The sequence below is a fragment of the Tetranychus urticae genome, chromosome 2 (genome assembly GCF_039701765.1).
Source record: "Tetranychus urticae isolate SD_2017Ah chromosome 2, NJAU_TeUrti_SD_1.0, whole genome shotgun sequence".
Taxonomy (NCBI): domain Eukaryota; kingdom Metazoa; phylum Arthropoda; class Arachnida; order Trombidiformes; family Tetranychidae; genus Tetranychus; species Tetranychus urticae.
The window spans coordinates 6,169,111-6,190,489 of NC_142959.1; the positions used below are offsets into that span (position 1 = coordinate 6,169,111).

At 31.5% G+C, this 21,379-nt stretch overlaps 3 protein-coding genes and 2 long non-coding RNA genes across 5 annotated transcripts; 3 read left to right on the forward strand and 2 right to left on the reverse strand.

Moving 5' to 3' along the window:
* Positions 1-4,451: 4,451 nt before the first annotated feature.
* LOC149093756 (uncharacterized) lies at positions 4,452-5,081 on the reverse strand. Its single transcript, XR_016198559.1, has 2 exons — positions 4,940-5,081; positions 4,452-4,867 (listed from the first exon to the last, which is right to left on the reverse strand). It is a non-coding gene; the product is annotated as an uncharacterized LOC149093756 (long non-coding RNA).
* LOC149093757 (uncharacterized) lies at positions 4,932-6,078 on the forward strand. Its single transcript, XR_016198558.1, has 2 exons — positions 4,932-5,070; positions 5,448-6,078. It is a non-coding gene; the product is annotated as an uncharacterized LOC149093757 (long non-coding RNA).
* A 561-nt stretch (positions 6,079-6,639) lies between these two features.
* LOC107366309 (tetraspanin-1) lies at positions 6,640-9,974 on the forward strand. Its single transcript, XM_015933890.3, has 6 exons — positions 6,640-7,231; positions 7,494-7,691; positions 7,766-7,846; positions 8,685-8,780; positions 8,847-8,948; positions 9,178-9,974. The coding sequence occupies exons 1-6, from the start codon at positions 7,163-7,165 to the stop codon at positions 9,325-9,327; spliced, it is 696 nt and encodes a 231-aa protein (XP_015789376.1). The 5' UTR covers positions 6,640-7,162; the 3' UTR covers positions 9,328-9,974.
* Positions 9,975-11,810: 1,836 nt separating this feature from the next.
* LOC107366195 (innexin inx2) lies at positions 11,811-16,418 on the reverse strand. Its single transcript, XM_015933776.3, has 4 exons — positions 15,215-16,418; positions 13,471-15,103; positions 12,605-12,995; positions 11,811-12,451 (listed from the first exon to the last, which is right to left on the reverse strand). The coding sequence occupies exons 1-2, from the start codon at positions 16,307-16,309 to the stop codon at positions 15,092-15,094; spliced, it is 1,107 nt and encodes a 368-aa protein (XP_015789262.1). The 5' UTR covers positions 16,310-16,418; the 3' UTR covers positions 11,811-12,451; positions 12,605-12,995; positions 13,471-15,091.
* A 965-nt stretch (positions 16,419-17,383) lies between these two features.
* LOC107366194 (zinc finger protein ubi-d4) lies at positions 17,384-20,128 on the forward strand. The gene is made up of 4 exons (XM_015933775.3): positions 17,384-17,860; positions 18,049-18,833; positions 18,920-19,158; positions 19,242-20,128. Exons 1-4 carry the CDS (start codon positions 17,820-17,822, stop codon positions 19,761-19,763), a joined length of 1,587 nt encoding a protein of 528 aa, XP_015789261.1. The 5' UTR covers positions 17,384-17,819; the 3' UTR covers positions 19,764-20,128.
* The last annotated feature ends 1,251 nt before the right edge of the window (positions 20,129-21,379 follow it).

Genomic DNA, 21,379 nt, shown 5'->3' on the forward strand with positions numbered 1-21,379 from the left:
TTATCAATTATAAGGATAAAAAGCCATGTTTTGTGCATTTATTTCTTTAACACTGAACCAAAAAGCAGCCACACGAGAAAAGTCCGCATCAACCGTTATTACTACCAGTTTCACTTTCAAGCTATAATATCCAACAAGGGAAGGTTCTCAGAAGCTACGAAAATTTATACCTTTTTGGACTCAAAATGTTGTAATGAGTCAAGATACTTTGGGAAATTACTATTAAATCATTGATTTCTTTAGAAACAGAAATAGTTGATTATATTAGAGATCCATTGAATGGTTATGACAAATTGATAAATACTTACGGTCTCGGGTTAAGGTTTACCGTATTTATTGATGGAAAACTTATAAATCGTAATATTTTATCGATAACTTGTTGAACATTGCATTAAAACATGTTAAATTCAAAGATATAGCAATAAATTGGCGATAAATTGTTGACTATTTTCAAAATATTGTGCTACAATATCAGTATCTACAATTTATTGGAGATCACAAGGTGTGTAGCAAGGATTACGAACTGAACAGTAACATCAGTATTTTTCCAGAGAGAGTTTGTATGAAAAATTATTAGCGAAAAATGGAAATAAGATTACTAATGAATTAACAGGTATCTTATTATCATCTTATTAGATATCAATTGTTTCATATCAAGAAGTATTCATATTTAATTTCAGTCTCTTAGTAACTTTATTATGATGCGTGTTTATAAATGAATGACGTGTTTTTGTTGGCATATTATGGAGTCGATTAGCTTAAACCAGGAACTGGTAATGGCACTCACATTAGAGCGTATTTTCGTTTTTTCTTTGCCCTAACCTTTTGGAGTTTGATTAAAGCTCTCTCGAAACTTTTGTAACCAACTTAAATCTAACTATTAGGAAAAATTTGAAACTTCCATTGTATTTTCTGATCATTTACTTGATGGATGCATTAGTAGCCGATCTTAATTGTAAAAGGATTTACAATGATTCATCAGTGATGAGCCAGATGAATCTAAATACAACAATGGGTTTGTAATTGTTTTTGATTGAATAATTGTGATAAAGTAAAGATTAAGATTATTTCACACCGTTTTGATTTTATCTCTTTAATTGTTACAGAAAGTATTTAAATGAGTGTATGAAACCTGCACTTGTCATATCGATTTTACGTGATCAACACAACAATAGATTAAAAATGATCCGAGGTTCAGTGATTATAGCTGTTATTGCCACCGCTTTTGCTGGTGAGATAGACTTCAACGACTGTGGTAAGTAAACAAATTTTAATGTGTTTTCAATTCTCAAAGTTACAATTTTAGGTTATTAATCAACTTTTAAAATTAGCATTATTTAAAAGTAATCATGCTTTCATGATCAATGCATTTTGTATTACTATTTGCGCCTAGTTAACAATGAGACACGTTTATAATATGCTTTATAACCAGTTAATGGTCAAGTAATAACGTAACCTTTGTCGTTTTAGTCCCTAGGTTCAATTATAAGGCTAGATTAAAGCACACTTCTAGTTGTATTTAAGTTTCAATGTTACGCTCAGAAAAATATCACTGTGAATATAATAACCAAGCATTCTTTAGAACCTAGAATTCTGATGTATTAAAATCTGAAATTCCCTTTTTGGTAAATGAATTTAAGCGAGTCAAGTTTAACATTAAAGTGCATAAAGGCTATAAAAAATGTTTTTTTTTGTATCATAGCTGTTGCTAACTTACCCAGTGTAAACAGTTTATTGATTAACAATTGACTAATTACTGGCAGCTTACCTGATCAACTGATTAATGATTGAAAATGACTATAACAATTGTTAAATATATCAAAGAGTTACAAATGTATTGCTTTGTAACTTTACTTTAACTGGAAAAAATTTCAGAGTTTATTGATATTTTGATCCTATTCAAACATCAAAATACGCTATTATTGATATACTCACCAGGAAATGGTTATTTGACATCGATTCAACTCACCTTGTAAACAAAAACATTAGATTCACTTCGAACTGGACTAACAAAGAAGAAGAAAAGAAGACAAAGATATGTAACAGGGTGTTACATATTCGAATTGTATTGATCGAACTGAATTATGAATGATAAGAAACAAAAGGATAAGGATCCCAACATGGATCAAAATATTAACCCTTATTCACCCTTTTGTTGAAACAAAAAGTAACCACACGAGAAAACTCCGCATTAACCGTTACTATTACCGGTTCTCCTTTCAAGCTGTGATATTTAACGGTTTCTTAAGTGTTTAATTTTTAAAATTGTTTTTACAGTTTATTAACAATTAATTTTAATTTTTATTTCTCATTTAGATGCTGATTTTATTGACTAATCAACAGTGGTCATTCCTGTGACTGTATCTTCAATCTTCATCAATGTTCAATCATTTCTCAGCTGTCTTGTGGAATGGAGTCGTCTTGTGTTTTCGGTTTACCATTCGATGATATGATTGATTGGATGTTTGGTGGACTTGGAATTAAGTTCAAAGTGAATTTATTATTACAATTGGAAAAGGCTTTAATCAAAGATCAACGAATGAAAAACATTCTGAATAAAACGAATACAAGAGATACATTATAGACAAGGGATGAATATTACAGTTGAAAATGCAATTGCTGGTTTGGATTGATCATCTTTCCGTGTTCAACTTGGCGCAATTTAAATGGTTATTTAATTTTCTCTCTTCATGCGATAACGATACCCAAAAAAGGCGCCAATCAAACAGATGATGGCAATAGAACCGGTAATCACTGTGATTGTCACACCAATGCCCAAAGCTGAACTAAAGAAACTGGATTCTTTACAAATTTCAAACTCACCAAGGCACTTTTTCTCACTAATTGTTGAATAAAATTCATCTCGCTGTTGACTGTAAATCCTTTTGGCTTGCAGTGAACAGAATCGTTCAACCTTATTCTGGATACAATTGATTATATCACAGTTAGATGAACAAAAGAAATCCATTGTTTCCTTTGATGATTTATTCTCATCGTAACAATATCTTGTTTGCTCAATGATCTTCTTGCGGCAAAGGGAACCATATTCACCTGGTTTCATTGTGGATCGGATAAAATCTTCAAATATTTCAAAGGATATTTGTTCAAAATCAGAAAGTATTTCATTATCTTTGGCACTGGAATTGGTTTCATTAACACTCAAATGGGCACAATTGACACCATAAGCAACCAGAAAAGCGACAATACATTGAATGTAAAGTGAGGAAGCCATTGCTTTTGTCTTACAGCTTGAGTAAGCCAAAGTAAAATGATGTTGATCACAATAAAGACGTAAATGGCAGGCTGATTTATTGATTCCTAATCAACTTGGTTTCTGATCAACAATTGAATTTACTGTTGATTGTGATCGACTATTTTAATGAACGCAACACATTTCATATTGAATGCTACTTCAATTCATGAGAGGAAGTATATTAAATTAAATGAATAAAAGGCTAGATAACAAAGAAAACGCTGGTTGATATGTCTTCTTAATCAGTCACTCATTAAGGAAAAATTATGATCATTAGCAGTAATGCCAATATTAAGGCCAATGTTATTACAATATTGAGAAGATGGTTAACCGATAAAATTGCAATCTATTTTTAATTGAGCTTCTTCAAAATAATGGTCTGATAACAATCAATCGCTTGTAATTTTTCAGTCAGTCTCTCATCACGGATTCAATCATAACCAAACAATATGACATAACAATGATTATAATTTTATGTTTTCACATTTGGTTAAGAAGTGAATTTGTCATAAAATATTTCCATTGTGTTCAATATTTTACTATTATTGTAGCTCATCCTATTCATGAATTTACCAATGAATTTTGTGAAGGAATAATGATTTGAATTGTAATGAAAAGTTGAACAAATCTTAAAATTGATCCAGAAAAGGTTGAGTGATAAAAGCAATCAAAGGTTGCAAACCTTTCCCCAGTCAATACTCTCTGTATAATTGAACATTTTACTGAACTCTCTATCTTGAACTTGTGATTGTTTTAATTAGATATTTGAAAATAATCAAGTCTCAATAATCAGTCTCAAAAGACAGCCATATCTGATCAATTAGTAATGACAAATAATTGTTTGTGCAGTTTGATTGAAATCTTATAAACAAGAGTTGAGGTTGATCAAAAGTCATTGAAGCAGCTTTAATCAATAATACACGTTTGATTTGGATGCAACCGGATTTAATAAAAGCTGAAAATATAAGATCGCAATTAGATAATCTAAAAATATGATATCAACATCATTGTAATGATTGAAAAAGTTAAATCAATAGACATTCGGACAAAAGTTGATTGCAATTCAAAAAAATCCAAATCTTAATTTTGGGTTAAACAAAGCGCCATCTCTTAATTTAATTACAAACTAAGGATAACAACAGTCTGGATAATTTGTTTGTTATTCTGATTTTTATTCAACTAACAATCTAGATGATCTGAAATGTAAGGAATTTTATTGTCTGTTATAAAGTTGATAGATTTGTTATTGTGTCCATGATTAGCTGAACTAATTTGTAGTTCTTAAGTAACATTTAGTCAAAGTGAAATTATATTTTCTAATACTTTAAGCCTAAGTAACACGTTATAATCATGATTTGCTTTTAACAGACTCGGAGAAAAATAAATTGTTATTCAATAGGTGTTACAGCAATGCTAATAAGTGTTTCGTAATCAACTTTAAAACAAGCAATTCAAGTAAAGATGCTGCAGTTAATTACAATGGATACTTGATAATATTAATGATAACGAGATGATGGAAAAGTAATAACAAGATGTTGATCATTTTGATGTTCATGATGAGGGCTCAAGGATTTCGTTTGCTGTTTACATGGTTTAAACCCTAGGAAAGCTGGACTGTAACGAGACAAGGACAAGTTGATTGTTATCACAAATTGAAAATCAAATGTCTGTAATGTTTGGATTTACCTGAAGAATCCAGAGACAGATGACAGTTCAATGGACAACCAGAAAGCAGAGACCAAATTGAAGCTGATGATGGTTTTGGTGTATTAAAGGTTAAACATTTTAGATGAATAAGCAACTATCCTTTAAAACATGTAAGTAAAACATGATTACTTGATTGTGACAATGTTTTGATTGTGAATAAAGAGGATTACACTGAAGGATAATTCACAATAAGGAAAAAGGCCTGCAAATAATAAGGTCTAGTGACTAAAAATTTGACCCAGGTAACAATAATACAAATGTCAGTCATAGTGATGTGGGCCTATTGTCAAAAATAAACATCTTAACATTTGATTCAACATGAAGATACAACACTTAAAAGGTTGTATTAAATGTTATAATAATGTAGGTAATTTTGATGTGAAAAGCCTAACATTTTTACATCTCAATTGAAGCAATTTTTACTGGTTAAGCTTTAAAATTGATACAATTGTGATCTTAAATCTTGTTTCTCATCCTTTTCATCTAGATTTTCATTGTGATTAACATTGGATTGTTATTTTGACTGTCAATTTGATTGTCACTTTGACCAGATAATTTATTCAATAACATAAACTGAGATGGATTCAAATTGGATTTCAATGGATTTTAAAGTGTAAAAAAACCAGAAAATAAAGTACAAAGTTGGACCTTGAATTGCTAAGATAAATTTTCAAGGTAATTTAAAGATGATTTGTACTTGAAATGGTTCACCATTTGATTAATTGTACTTAACGACAAGCAGCAATCAATCCAAGCCAAGCATTTATCACAATTGAAACAATAGCAAAGAAACGGACAATAAATTAAAAACTGGTTAACTTGAATCTTGATGGCAGTTAATCAATAAGAGTTTTTCATCAGCTAAGCCGGTTATTTAACAATTTAACAAATTGATCTGATTTTCTGGTTAGTTTATCAAGATGAATCTTCCTAAACTGATGGCAATGGCAAATGGTTAATCAATATTTCTTGTAAATCAATTGGCAAGTCAAAAGCTGATCTGTAAATCAAACAATTACAGAGACTAATCTATTACAGTATTATGATTGTCAATATTAACCAAGGTTAATTCAAGGTTAATGATGAATAATAAATTTAGGAAGTTGATTGAATTTTAATTTGCCTTGAATTTTGATGTTTAAACGTTTCGCTGTTAATCTGTTAACTGATTGACTTTTTCAGTAAAACTTGTTATATCTTGATGCTATCAGCTTAATTTATAGTCGAGTCAACTTTAACCATTACAATTACACTCATAGCTGCACTTAAGGCAACAAATCGGTCAATTTGCTGGTCAGTGTATATTAATTGTAAAGCAGCTCATTGGCTTCTGATGTAATTGAATCAGAAAAAAATCGTTGAGTTTTGACTCTTAAAATGTTTTGTTTTGATCTGAAGCTTGCACTGATTCATAATTAATTTGGGTTTAACCTGAGTTCATTACTACCTCTATTGATTTCGATGTCGAACTAAATTAAATCTAATTTTTTGACAACAAGATTATGATTTGAATTGTTGAATAAGGTTGAAATTTTAGCTATTTGGCTACTGTCTTCAACCAAATGCAATGTTAACTGGCCAAGATGTAAACACATCATTTTGCTGAGTCAAATAATGATTTAACAATAATTTATCTTGACGATGATGATTATTGTGGTGATTATGCTGAGAAGACCATAAAAAATGAACTAAAATTCCTAATAAAATTAAATTCTATTTCCGTAATAATGGAATGAGTGACTTTTCATTTCAATCTTTCTGTGAATCATTCACAATGATTTAATACTTATTGACTCCATTTGCTTTATGTTTGGGCCTACTATCAGGCTAATATCCTTATATTTTTATGATTAAACAAATTTAAATAATTAAACAACATTAAAAATACCAAAGACGGTAATTTTTTAATTGCCGCTCTTTTCATTAAAAATCAACCAATTATTTTGCTTCCCTCGCTTTTATCTTGTGGTTACCTCAGCGGTTAAAGTTTAAGAATAAACCTTTTCACTCTTCGTTTTAACTTGTGTTGCTTCGTGTTTATTATTATTAATTGTGATCGATATATTTATATCAATTGTTTGTTAATTTAATAATTGATCAACCTTAAGTCATCTATTGGACCTAAATTAACCAGGCCTCACAATAGGGTCCCAATCAAAAGATTACAGCAACGAGAAGGAGTCTGCCAGGGAACCTTCAGAAATGGGTTACTCTGTCCAATACTTCTCTTGCGTTAAAATTTTCCTCGTTTTTTTCAATTTCCTTCTATGGGTAAGTAATTATCTCAATTAATAACCAATATTATCTAACTGTAATCAAGATTGATTTCTTGACAGGCTCAAATTACTGACCTCAAGCAATTGACAAAGCATTAGCTCTTGTCAGGCAGTCATTTGTCTTTACTGTAACTTGATGTTATTACAATATGCTGTCAAGATTGATTTTGATTATGATTTGAATTTAAAACAAACACGATAATCTAAAAATATACCGAAATATTGAAATTTTTTACCTCTTCATGATTGTCTTTCAGTGTTCAGGGATGACATTGATAGGAATTGGACTCTGGTTTCGTATCGATCCAAAAATGTACGAACCAACGCTGTACATTGACACGGAAAATTTCATTAACGTTGGCTGGATAATGATGTTTAGTGGATTGGCGATTGTTATTATATCAATTATCGGATGCATCGGAACTCTAACAAATTCAACCTGTAAATTGGGCACAGTAAGCATAAACATAATCTAAAAGTCTAATCTTTAACCAGATTTTACTCTTATCTTGTCCATGCTATTTCGCAGTACATTTTCATTATGGCTCTTTTAATTGGACTGGCGATTGCCTGTGTGGTTCTTGCTGCAACTCATGGTTTCGGTGAAAGAGTATGTATTCATTTAATCAACATTCAGCCAAAAGGATCAACATTTTTCTGAATAAATTGTAGCTGTCATTATGGTTGCTCGAAAAAAATGGGAAATAGTTGCAATGTCCTTCAGAGTTGAGCAAAAAATTTACAACTCAGGGTAAACATGAACTTTATCATGTTGTCCTTGGACCATCTTAGATCATGCCATGTGAAAAAGCACAAATTGGTTGAATTTTGATGCCTTTTTCATGGCTGTTAATCACATTGAGATCACAGTTTTATTCAACTTACAAGTTAGATCGTTAGACTGACAAGTAACATTCATTGGATGAGTCTAAATGTTTTTGTTTTGTCCAAAACAAAATACATAATCATCATCATTTTACCTAAAATTATGCGCTTTTTTATTCCTCAACTATTCAGTTAATAATGATTCCACTATTTGATCATCATTCTGATCTCATTTTAATGACTCTGTGAACAAAGTGTCACCCACAAACATACAGAACAGCCTGTAAACTGGTCTCATCTAGCCCACATAAAGATGTTTCCCATGAGTTTCATTAAATCGTAAACACACTGAAATTGGTTGAATTTTGATGAAACCAGCTAATCAGGTTCTATTAAGACACCTTTTCCCTCATCATTTCTCGTATCATCACAACCAGATTGACTTGTTTCATCAAACTATTAAGTGCTCTACTGTATGCCAATCTTTATGTCAATCTTTCCACTAAACACATATGCATACATTTAAGAATCCGAGTCAAGAAATGTACTATTTTCAAACAATTACAATCATCTTTCAAGTATCGATTTGACATTAATTTTCTTTTCTTCTCTTCTTTTATCAGCTGGAATATTATGTAACTCAACAAGTTTTGATTCAGATACAGCAGAGGCCATTTTCAGAAAGAGCTCGTGAATTGCTTGACTTTATCCAGGTTAAGGTGGGTTGATGTAAACTTTCACTCAATGTTTCATTTCTAACCAATTTTGTTTTACCTTAAATCTAGTTGAAGTGTTGTGGAGCTGAAAACTTCAATGATTATCATCGATATGGATTAGAAGTTCCTGTCTCATGTTATCGAGAACAAGCCAATTTCATCAATCAAGAGGTTAGCTGTCAACTAAAAATGAAATGAATAGCTATTATGATAATATAATACATTTGAAAGCGACAGACAAAAAAAGATATCCATTCAATTCAAGACAACAAGACATCAAAACAAATGGATGATGATTCTGAATGAAATGTATATCTTTTATGTTTGCAAATTTGATCATTCAAACAGTTGACTTATTCATTCTTTATTTAAATTCCCTTTTTTTTACACTTTTAATCAGGGTTGTGGTCGTGTTTTGGGACGATTTTATGATTTAAGAGGAGGACTTGCACTTGGATTGAATGCATTCACTGTAATCATTGAGTTTCTTTGCCTCATTTTTGCACTTTCACTTTTCTGTGTAATTAGACTTTCCGATCTTGATGATTAATATTCCAATTGATTACAATCATCTCAAGACACTTTCACCATTGGCCTGTCATCCATCCAACCGTCCAATATTCTGACAAGATTAATCATTAGTCAATATGTAATGGAGGCCTATTTTTTCAATCAAATTTCAAGCCAAATCTTCCAAACATTCAAATATCCTTGAATTCCAAGCTTATAATCCATTCTATTTTTCATTTTGTACATATTACTATCATGTATCATGTAATATTTACATTCAAAGCACAACAAGTGAAATTTACAAGCCTTAGCGTTGATATGGCCAAATGTAGTCTCAAGTTTGGTATCAATAATGAAAACAAATGGAAACATTGTTCACATTTATATTCATGATTGCTAATCATAATGGTGATTACTTTTTGGTTTCATGATTAGCAGACAAAAGTGATTTCCCTGTGAAATGGCATCTTCATCTCACCTTCAAATCCTAAGGCTATTGACTGTCAACAAGAGACAATTTGACGAATCTGGTTGTAACCCGAAAACCAGCAAGAGAAACAATTTTTTCTCGGTTGTATTGATCATCCGTGCAAATCATAACTATGTATTAACAATAGCAAATTCAAAGCTAATAGTGAATTTTGTCTGTAAATATTCCCAGAACAAGTAAATTGTTGATCAACAATACCAACACCAACATCATTATCATCATCATTCTAATCTCATAGTCACTGATGTGCATATTTTTGTACCTTAGCCTTTATTTTCACATTTTTTTTCCTCTTACCTCCTCTTTTTTCAGGTCACGCTACAATCAGCACATCGAGACGCTTTTTACACAACAAAACCGGTCATAAGTCGACTTCATCACTTTCACCTTTACAAAATGACTACATTTAACTCACATTTTTTTTTACATTTTTTTGACATTCAACAGGTAAGATGGTGATGCGTTTACAATGAAGGCCTAGGTTGCTATTTACAAGTTTAGGTTGAATTTGCCTTTAAAATGGTTTAGGTCATTGGCCCAAGTGTACATATATTAGTGAATCTAATGATAATGATAAACACAAATAGTATTGATCATTTGTTTAAATCCAGTCAATGCTGGATAAATATTAATCTGTTCATTTTGATACCAGTCTGGGTAAATATTGATATAATCAACATTAACCGGTTATTGACTGGTTTACTGGTGAAACCGACCAAAGCTGGTTAAATTTGATTTTGATTGATCATTTGTTTTCAATTTGATTCAATGTATACATATATCTATCTGTATTAACGGATTTAATTTCATCTAAATCAGTCCTGTGTGATCAAAGGTAAAGAGATGTTGAGATTTACTTTACATTGAAATGCTTCAATATTTCAATTGATTCCAAATCATATGATTTCTTCCAGCAATTAAACATATATTTTTCCGTTGTTTAGAATCAACCTTTTATTGCAAACCAAGTTAATCTTGTTCAGACTCTCTTGATTAAATAGATCATGTTAATTCTCAAGTATATTTCTTAGAGTTGTACACTTGAGATATTGAGTCAAGATATTGCTTTTGTTCACAATTTACAAGATGCACATCACAATTTAGATTAATGAAGACGCAATTAACTTATTAATAGTATTTTGACGGTGTTTTATGAAAGAGAAAGCTAATGATTTTGACAATCATTCGGTGTAATTTAAAGAAAGTCACAATTAAAATTCATTGAAGATAAAATTGCTGAATGTTAAGGCCAGGAAGAAGTCACCGGAAAATTTAAGATATTCAACAATTAAAAAGATAATTAGAGTAATTATTAATGATAAAAGTAAGGCTTAAAACGTGTTTAAATTATGAAAAGAGCTAAAAAAGGGCAATTTTAGAGGCTTTTTCATTCTGGTTTGATGTTTCTATGTTAATCATGTTTTAAGTAATTATCTTCTTGATCTTAATCATTATGCTTTTAAAACTTAATATCGTTATAAAATGATGTATTATGTTGACCTCAAATCAGTTCACAGAGCCAACGAAAGGTCAAAATTGAAAAGGTCTTGGATTTGAAAATGAAATGATTGATTCATCATTGAGAGGTTACTTTTCATTGTTTTAGCTGTTTGTGTTTATATTTTTTACACTCAATATTTGGGTTTATTTGACTCTAGCGTGGTGAGTTTAAGCTAATCATGGTTTATTCAAATACTTGAATTTGTTTGAATCCAACTGAGTTGGCTGTTGACCAGTAAACGTATCGGTTGATTTAATTGGCAAACAAATGATGGTTAGTTTGGCAAATGGTTGACTTGATTGTTATAAAATGGTCATGGTGAAGTCAACTTGAGGTTTGGTTCATTTGCGTCATTAATTTGGCTACAGGTGAGTCAAAGAAAGGTTGATATACCTTCTTTTGTTGGTCATCAGTTGATTAAACAGTTTTATATCAATTAATTTCCATTGTTTTAAACATTGTTTGTTGTAAATGGAAAATTTTGATTACTAATTGAGTGTATGTGTATTGTAATAAAGTGGCAATTGAACAATTGAACACAGCAATTAGTGGTGATCTTTAATTCATTTAAACTCTGCTAAGCAATCAAATAATTTTTTTACCAGCAAGTCTGTTGACAGATCGTTATTAGCATAGTCATTGCATTTAGGGAAAGGTAAAGGGAAACTAATATAAGGATAACATTTTCAATTTTGGTTGAATAAGTGGGAAATGGGTGAATAAGTATACGATAAATTTAATCTATTTTGTCGATAATTCATATAGTTGGTTAGAAACTAACATAAATCGGAATGGTCAGTCCGTTAAAATAAATTTACTTTATCCAATCTAAAAAATTGAATCAACATATGGATATAAATGTTTATAGACCCGTTTAAATCTCTAGTGTAAAATTGAACTTTTTTGCATCCCATTATGGAGAGGTACATTTGAATATAACGTTTAAACGAGATTGAAAATATGTTGATTTGGTTGTGATTTTAGGCAAAATGGGCATCAATGAAATCACTTCGATCTTTAAACATTGGACCCCATGGGTTGGCAGACTCATTTATACTGGTTTGGTTGTTTTGGGTCTTTGCTTGACTCCAGGGTGTAATTGTGGGTCTTGTTGAATAGTTATCCAAGGCTGTAAATTTGGGACACTTTGTCTCTTCAAGTGTGGGCTCTCGACTGGAAATGATGATAAGAAATTAAGAAAGCGAGATGAGAATAGAAACGCAAAAGAAAAGTGAAACATGTAAACAAAGACACAGAAGGATATGCATAAAGAAAGTAAAAAAATTAAAGAATAAGATAAAAATGTAAGATATTGTAAAGACTCACCTGTGGTCATAGTTGTTTAAAATTAAAACTTGATCTTTACAGATTGGCATGGTTGATTGTTCAAGGTGTGGTCCAAGTTCACAAATGAATATCAATAATTTTGTTACAATTTAATGGAAGAATCTTTAAATGCGATCAAATATGGCTGCCAGTTGTTGGGTGAAAGGAGAGACTCTTACTTTTACACCGTTAGTCACTAAGGTTATTACACCAAAGAAAGAGAGACTGAGAAAGATCGAGGAAACAAAGACAGCTTCTTCCAACTTGTTATACTTTTGACTAACTAGAAGTTTTTTGGGTTGTTTTACAAATTTTTGATTAATTTGAAGAAGAGTTAGCAACGTTTAAGACGATCAACTAGATTGTGTAAAAACAACTGTCCACCGCAAGACTGGAATAAAGAAAGGACAAAGAAGCAAAAGATTGTTGTTTATTACCAAACGTTAGATGAAAAGGTAAGTCCGGTGTTTTTGTTTCTAATAAACATTTTAGTTTGTATTTATATTGATTAGGAAGGAATATTTTAACTTGACCATCAACATTGTCACTATCTGCATCATCAACATGATTAACATAATTCTGGAAAATGGGAAAAAAGCAATGGAGTGAAGTGTAAGAGAAATCCCTCATTTTGATCAAAAAAATAAGGAAAACATGGCCTTCAATGAATGAGGGTTTCTCTTCCTTGAAGAGGCAAGGTAAGGTAGGCTAGTTGCACGTAAATTATACTAATTAGCTTCCATTGGAAATTGTTAACTCAGTTGATTATGGTGAAGAGACACCAGTGACTAATGTTTAATGACAAAATTAAAATTAACTCTCTTCTTTTTTCTGGTGTAAACAGATGAAACAAAAAGCAAGCATACCTGAAGTGTTCAAGGAATATGGTGAATTTGGGTTAAAACACGGAGCTCTAAGACGTTACCAGAGTTTCCTCGAAGACTATCGATTTGACTGAAAAGGTCAACCAAGGATTTCAAACTCTCCGAATGATTTTTCAGCATAAGTACATAAGGTTTGGATGTTGAATTCAAGAAAATATAATGAAAAAATTAATATAAATCTATGAAAGGTTTCAAATAATGAAATAACCAATACAGTGGAAAGACACAAGAGAAAGTCAAAAGGAACAAGAAAAGTGAATACAATTGTGTATTGAATACTAATTAGTCAAGTTGAGGTGATGATCGATGATTCGGATTGAACAAGTCTGGCAAAATTATTGGACCTTATATACACCAGTTGGGCTCTAATCAATTCACAGGTGGAAACTCATCAAGTACTCATGATAATCAATCGATTTATTAATATTTTAAAATCATATCTTGGTCTTATGTCTTCATTCTCATTCCTTCTCAAGTATCTTTGCCATCTTCATACTTATCCAGGGATAAGACGATTTGGATAAGTGATTAGTGATCAGGAATACAACAGACTTGACTTTGAGTTATTAATGGTGATTCAGTTTTTTCTATGGGTAAAAAATGAGTGTTAAGATTATGAGCTTTGTTTGTTTTCCTCATCAATTTGAAACCCTTCCTCCTGATCATCATAACTCTTGATTTAATTGAGATCTGTTTATTTGATAATACAAAAGAGGTACTTATTGAGCTCTTTCGTTCCCAATTCAATGGTAAAATACTGAATCAATACTCTTTGTTGTTGTCTTTCTGCCTCTTCTTGTTCATCAATGGAAATACACTTTCATCTCAATTCTATGAAATCAAACGACCTTAATTAAGATACCATGTGCTGATTGTATGATTTTTCATTGTCGATTCATTTAACGTGTCAATTGATGTCAACTGTCGCATGAGATTGATTGATTATTAGTCCCCTTCTTATGTGTTACAGTTTTTTTGTTGGTGGCTTACGTCTCGTATAACTCAATCGTCACTTTTTGGTATAGTTAGACAAAATATTTGTCATTTGTTGATTGATGTTAAACTGTTTGTTTACAATGTTTCTTTCATTCATTTGCGTCTGAAAATCCATCTTTTTTCACTAATCATTAGAGTTTGGTTTTAAATAACAGTAGACACATTTTAATAGACAAAATCATTATCAATGAGTTGCAGTTAATATGACATTTTGTATTCCAATATTTCCTTACAAAATTTTGTTTGATAAATTATAGCTATTGCATCATTCATATTTGATTGAAAAATAATGAATAAATTTATGAAAAAGCAGTAACAAGAATATTTGGTAAGGTCTCTTTGGATTTTTGATAATTTGATTGAATGTCGAGTATATGCGTTGAGTTGATTGTTTCGCTTATATTTTGATGATTTGAAAAAAAAGTAAATATTGAAAGGGGTTTTAGTTTCATGCGAACACAAAAAGTGGGTGAAAAAAAACAATATTTTCAAAGATGAAGGTAGGTTGTTTAACGATAAGATGAGTAGTTGATTACTTGGAAAGTCAAAAAATCTTGGACAAATAGTCATGACTAAGGTCTATAGATAGCTGTCCGTGTTCATGGGCTCACATGAGGTGCTGTAAATTGAAAGAAAGGTAGATCAGTACATGGTTTTTGTGAGGTTTTGGGCTTAAAAGTTTTTATCAGAAGGAAGAAAATTAAAAGAGAAGAACTCTGAGCAAACTTACGTCACTAGGTTTGAACTTTTCTCCTTCTTTACTAAGCGAAGCTCTTAGTTCCTTGATAAGCTCTCGAAAGTTAAGAGAGTCTAGATTTTTGGCCAGTAAATGGAGCATAAACCAATCTCCAATTCTGGCAGAGTCCAAAACATCTCGAAGATGATTACGATCAGCTAGACGTGCAGCTGATCTGAGGTAGAGATAACGGAAATGAGGGAAACATATGATGAACATCCTCTCAATGATAACCCATCCAGAAACAACAGCTAAAACAACAAACCAGAACCAGAGGAAGATATAAATTTTCTCGTTAATAATATTCAATGGAAGGATACAAAGAGAATCGTGCTTCTGAACATCTCCAGAAGAACCATATCTGTGAAAGGTACACTTGGTGACACGAGGAAAAACCTTAACCATTGGATCAACTCTTTCTTCTGGATTCATTTCACTGTAACGAAGAACTTCAAGGCCATAAGTTGAAAAGGCACCACCCAGGAAAGCATCGACAAGATACATTTGTAAGATAACATTTAAAAAGTTGAGTATCTCACAAAATACAAAACAATAAAAATACGAGTTATGGTAACCCAAGTTGGTCTTTAAATAATGTGTAAGCAAACCAATATTTTCGGTTCGTTCTTCAGCACCAATGATGGGATTGTTTAACCCTAAAACCAAACTTCGTAGTCTTCCACCTTCCCAAATTTTCCATAAATATCGAGGAATGTAGAAAAATATGGCTTGAATGAAAAGAACAAAGCAAACCCATTGGTAATATTTATGGTAAACTTTTTTCTCTCCTGGCTTGTAATTATCTACTCCTGGAGCCACAACATCGACACCAACCTGTTTATCCAAAGCATTGGGTAAGGTAAAGGTTGAATGTATCCAACAAAAGGTGTCCATAACATTTTGCGGTATATCATCTCGTTGTATACAGTCTATGGGATCACCAAAATATTGTCTTCCTGTAACCAGAATACTTGATGCAACCAAAAGGATGACGGTAGCTTTGTAGTGAAGACGGAATGCGTTATTATCGATACGAACTTGATCTATCTTCAATATACTACGAAGGGAATCAAACAAATCGAGAACCATCCTGTCTCAATATAGATAATTACATTTACAAAATAAAAAAACAGAGGAAAAAAACACTTGTAAACTAAAATTAACCAAAAATAAAGTTAATATGCAACAGAGTTGAAGAGATAACAAAAAACAAAAATATATAACACATTCACAGTTCATGAAAATAGGGAGAGAGAGAGAGACAAATAGAGAGAGAAAGAGAGAGAAAACTAAAAAAGTATGAAAAACCAAAGGATGGCGCTGATTACGTAATGTGAATGAACTCAATTGTTAAAAGAAAGGCTTTTGGGTTGGTCAGTTGTTCACAAATTTTGATCACAATGAACGTTCAAAGTTGATTCTTTGTTATCATCATCTTAACCGGTTTATTTTTGGCTTTTGATGTGAACTTTTTGTTGCTCCATTACTGGTCTAACTGGTGTCCAGCAATCAGGCCATTTTGGCTAGTTACTTCTAAATATTTTCATCACTCTTACCATCGCCAACTCAGGTATCAAGTTGAATTAGTAGACCAAGTAAAAAATTTGAGTTTATCAAAAGTGCTATTTCAATGGTTCCTGATGTTTTTTATTTCTTTATTTCAATTGATCAACTAAAGTAAACTATTAATCTGGTGAATATTTCATCAAAAGATTAAACTGATTACAATTCGTACAAACATGAAACTTGTATTCAACGAGATTGGAGTTTTAGGTTGAATAAGATTTTTCCCCTAATCTTATTGAATTCACATTATTAACATGGTAATTTTGAGCCATGATGTTGAATTTTGAGCCTGAATAAACCTGAAAATCTTGATAGCTACAATAGCCTAATACCTTGAAAATATTTTAAGGTTATTTATTAATCTGTTTAAATCTAATTCACGAGAAACGTTTGGCATTGAATCGATATCTCTTGTCAGATCTGTAAAAACAAAAAATCAATTGTCTATCATACAAATTGAGTATCATTTGCCGTCTACTTTACATGGTACATCAATAGTGATGGTTAACGAAAGAAACTCAAAGTTAAGCGAGTTAAAATAAATTATGGAAGAAATGAAGTTAACTAAATCAATCAATCTTGATTTAGATTGCCTTGAGGGAAGATTGGGATAGACTGAGGTAGCAAGTCCTGATCCAGAAGCAGTCTTGTTTCACCGGTAAACACTGGTCAAAATGTATTCACTTCTTTCTCCATTTTTCTAAAGAAATGCTTGTTTTTGTGTTTGATTATTCAATTTAAATTGAATTATTTAATCATCGTCATGTAATTAATAAATTTATTGTTTATTAATTTGTCTTGAAACTTCTGTAAATGTGTATTTCCAGGATTCAATCTTGTTAACCCAAAAGTGTGTTTTTGTTTGGCTTGCTTTTTCCTTTGTTCTTCTATCTTACCGGCGTCGCCAACTCTGTCTTTACTAAAAATTGTATATTCTTATTGTCATTTATTTGCTTCTGATTATTGTTTAATTGTTACTTAGTTGTTATTAATAAGCACCTGTTTAATTACTGGCAACTATCTGTCATTAAATATGTCTAATTTAAGGCCAAAAATCCTTCAAAAGATTGAAAAGTAAGTGATGAATATCTGTTGTTTTTTTTCTCTATCAGTTTAGATTTTTAAAAATTGATTGAATTAACTTGAAGTATTATTCCAACACATTTCATCCATGTTATCATCCAATATTCCCATTAATTTAAGTACCCATGTCTTTATCATTATGTTTCATGTTTTCAATTGTTTTAATCTATTTTGAAAAGAGCGCTCAATGAAATGTCATACCGAGATGCCATTGAAAACTCTTCAAAGTATAATAATCAGTTGGTTGGCGATCGGAAAACACGCTTACCTTTTATTGATGCTCAAACTGGTGTTGCTCAAAAAGACTGTTACCTTTGGATGAAGAAATGGCAAAGAATGCCTGGCACAAATTATGGACAATTGTATACTTATCCGTCCAACAGTTGGAAGAAAAAACGACGTGGCTATTTACTAAATCAACCCTACATGTGCCGTGATCGAACCAATGAATTTTCTGATAAGAAAGAGTCTTTTGCCAATGGAACTGACGCTTCTCAATCAAGACCTGAACAATCTGAGAATAGTTCTGACAAATTTGTGGATAACTCTAAAGATGCTTGGGTTTACGCCGACTATGAGGACAGCATTGATTTGATTGAAGGAGATTTTGAAGATCCTAATTCGGACGGAGATGATTACGACGAGTTTACTGTAAAGCGAAGAAGAAGAAGAAAAGAAACGACTAGGCGCCGAAGAGGGCAGTCTGATCTTCAAGATGCTGATAAACCATATGCTTGTGATCTCTGTGATGCTCGGTACAAAACGCGACCTGGGTTAACTTACCATTATGCTCATAGTCATGTAAACTCAACTGATGGAGACAAACCATCTAAAAGTTCAACTCCTGTATCAATTATCGACGATGAAGAAAATTCAAGATCTATGCCTGGTACACATAATCATTCTGGTAACAATTCAAATCAAGGATCTGCAAATGATACTCAAGAGCAATCTTCATCCACCGGTAAGCATTTAATTTTTGCAAATTTTGCTTGTATTTTATCGACTATTTACTTATACTAACTATTATAAATTTGATTCTCTCATCAGCTAAAGGAAAAAACTCAGCTGCTGCTCCGAGCCCTTACTGTGATTTCTGTCTTGGTGACTCTGAAGAAAATAAAAAGAGCAGATCACGCGAAAAAATGGTATCCTGTTCTGACTGTGGAAGATCTGCTCATCCAACATGCCTTCAGTTTACTCCACAAATGATTCTTTCTGTGCAAAAATATCGATGGCAGTGCATTGAATGTAAATCATGTGGATTATGTGGAACTTCTGACAATGACGTAAGTTTCGACAACTGCACCGCAATATTAATTGAGTTGATCTAATTTCTAAATCATTATTCTAATAAATTTTCTAATAACAGGAACAGCTTCTTTTCTGTGATGACTGTGATCGCGGATATCACATGTTTTGCCTCAATCCTCCTTTATCAGAACCACCTGAAGGTTCATGGAGTTGTCATTTATGCATTGAAGAGTATCATAAACCACAAACCAAGAGTGAAATTCCTGAAGAGGCTAACAAAAAAGTGGAAAAGGAAGAAAAAACAACGAGTACAAATGATGTTGAAGTAAAGAAGAGAGAGAAAGAAGATAAATCCAGGGAGAAGGACAAACCAGATGGCGAGGAGAAAATAAAAAATGATGTCGAAAAACAACAAGATGGTTCTACAAAATTAGTCAAGGCTTCCAACAATGTAAATGAACCGAACAAGGCTGGAAGCAAAGATGAACTGATTAAAGTTATACAGGAAGAACCAAGAAAACAAAGTCAATCTGAAAATAAGGAATCAAAAGAAAAGGATAAAAACAAAGAAAGCGAAGACTCTAGTAAGAAAAGCGAAAAATTGGATGAATCTTCACCAAACCCACCGAAAAAGGCTTAAAGAGTATCTAAAAATTCTCGTCTTAGCTTTATATTGAGCATTTAAAGCATCAAATCGACTGGCTGATTGATTTTTTTTCAGTTGTTTGTCAACAATTAAAATCTAGTCAGTTCGTTGAAAACCAAAATGAGCCAAAAACATTTGGTAAACAATTGGATTTCTGCATACTATTAAATTAGATGGTTTAACTGGCTTAATTTAATTGTAGTATAAAATCTGCTGTTTCAATCTCTCATTAACATTTAATGGTAATTTGTATTATCGTATTTCTAATTTGGACTAAATGTAATAGGTATTTTCTGTGATTAAAACTGACTATTCAAAATTTGTTTTGTAATAAAAGGTACATCGTTTATTACCAATGACCTTTTCGTCGAGAATTGTATTCGTTTTCATAACAATAAGGAATGAATTAGAGATATTTGTTTGACGATTTGCATTTGTAAAGATGTTTGGCATGTTGGCAGAAAAAAACTGTACTGTAGTGAAATTAATTATATACAGTTAATTGATATGCGAAGATGACCATAAAACTTCGAGAAAAGACGTAATGATCTTAATTGGCTGTCTAATTTGTAAATTCAAAATTTGACTTCAAAAATGATTTAAGCATGATCATAACGTCAGTATTTCGATCTTTTGAGTTTAATACTTTGGACTTAAAATGATTCGTCACTAATTCTGTGTGTTGAGTATTTTCATGATTATTGAAAACATCGAAGCAAATAGTGATGGAAAAAAATCTACAAAATGCAATGTCGTGATGATTAAAGCTGATTTATATCAATTAAATAAGGTAAAGAAAAGCCAGTTATTCAGTTTTTATTAACTTTAACTGTTGATCTAAACTAACCTATATGATTTCAATTTAATATCAGGTAGTTAATGGATTACCAGATCATTCAGTACAAGCAATTTCTTGGAATTTCTATCGATTCATAAAGATAAACAAATAAGTTGGAAGGTAAATAGACTGAATAGAGTGAAATCTGAATAACGTTTTATAATTGAAAACATTTTTATTAAACTTTGCATCCAGATAAAAATGCAACTATAACTGAGAATATCAAGTTGGTCATTGACAAACTCATTGATATATTTCCCGTTGTTAGTGAGCATTTGATGGTTAATTTAAATTTGCCCTCGATTTAAGGATAATGATAATTTAACTTTTTAAAATGATCAGGAATTTCCCAGAAAGTCGAATTGAAGCCAGACTAATCAGAACAATTAAGGAATTAATCAAAAAAGGATAAAGATCGGTAAATATTATTTCAAGCTGCTGATATCAACTCAACTCTAAACAATTAATTTGAAATTTTATTTTATTTTTCTCATTTGATTAAAACTTCAAAGAGACTCTTGAGTATGGAATTGAAAATTGGCTTGCAAGTCCCTCTGATCTCAAAGCTATGTATTTATTTCATTTGAATGAGCTATTCAATTAATTTATACATTTCTTTTTCATGGTCAAATTCAGTTTCACGACCAGAGGATATCGTCCCACCTGCACTTAAAAACATCTTTGAGCAAACACGTTTACCAGGCTTTAGTCCCGAAAAAACATTGCAAGATAATGTTGCTGAATTTGTTAAAATTGTCGTTGATGTAGCAGA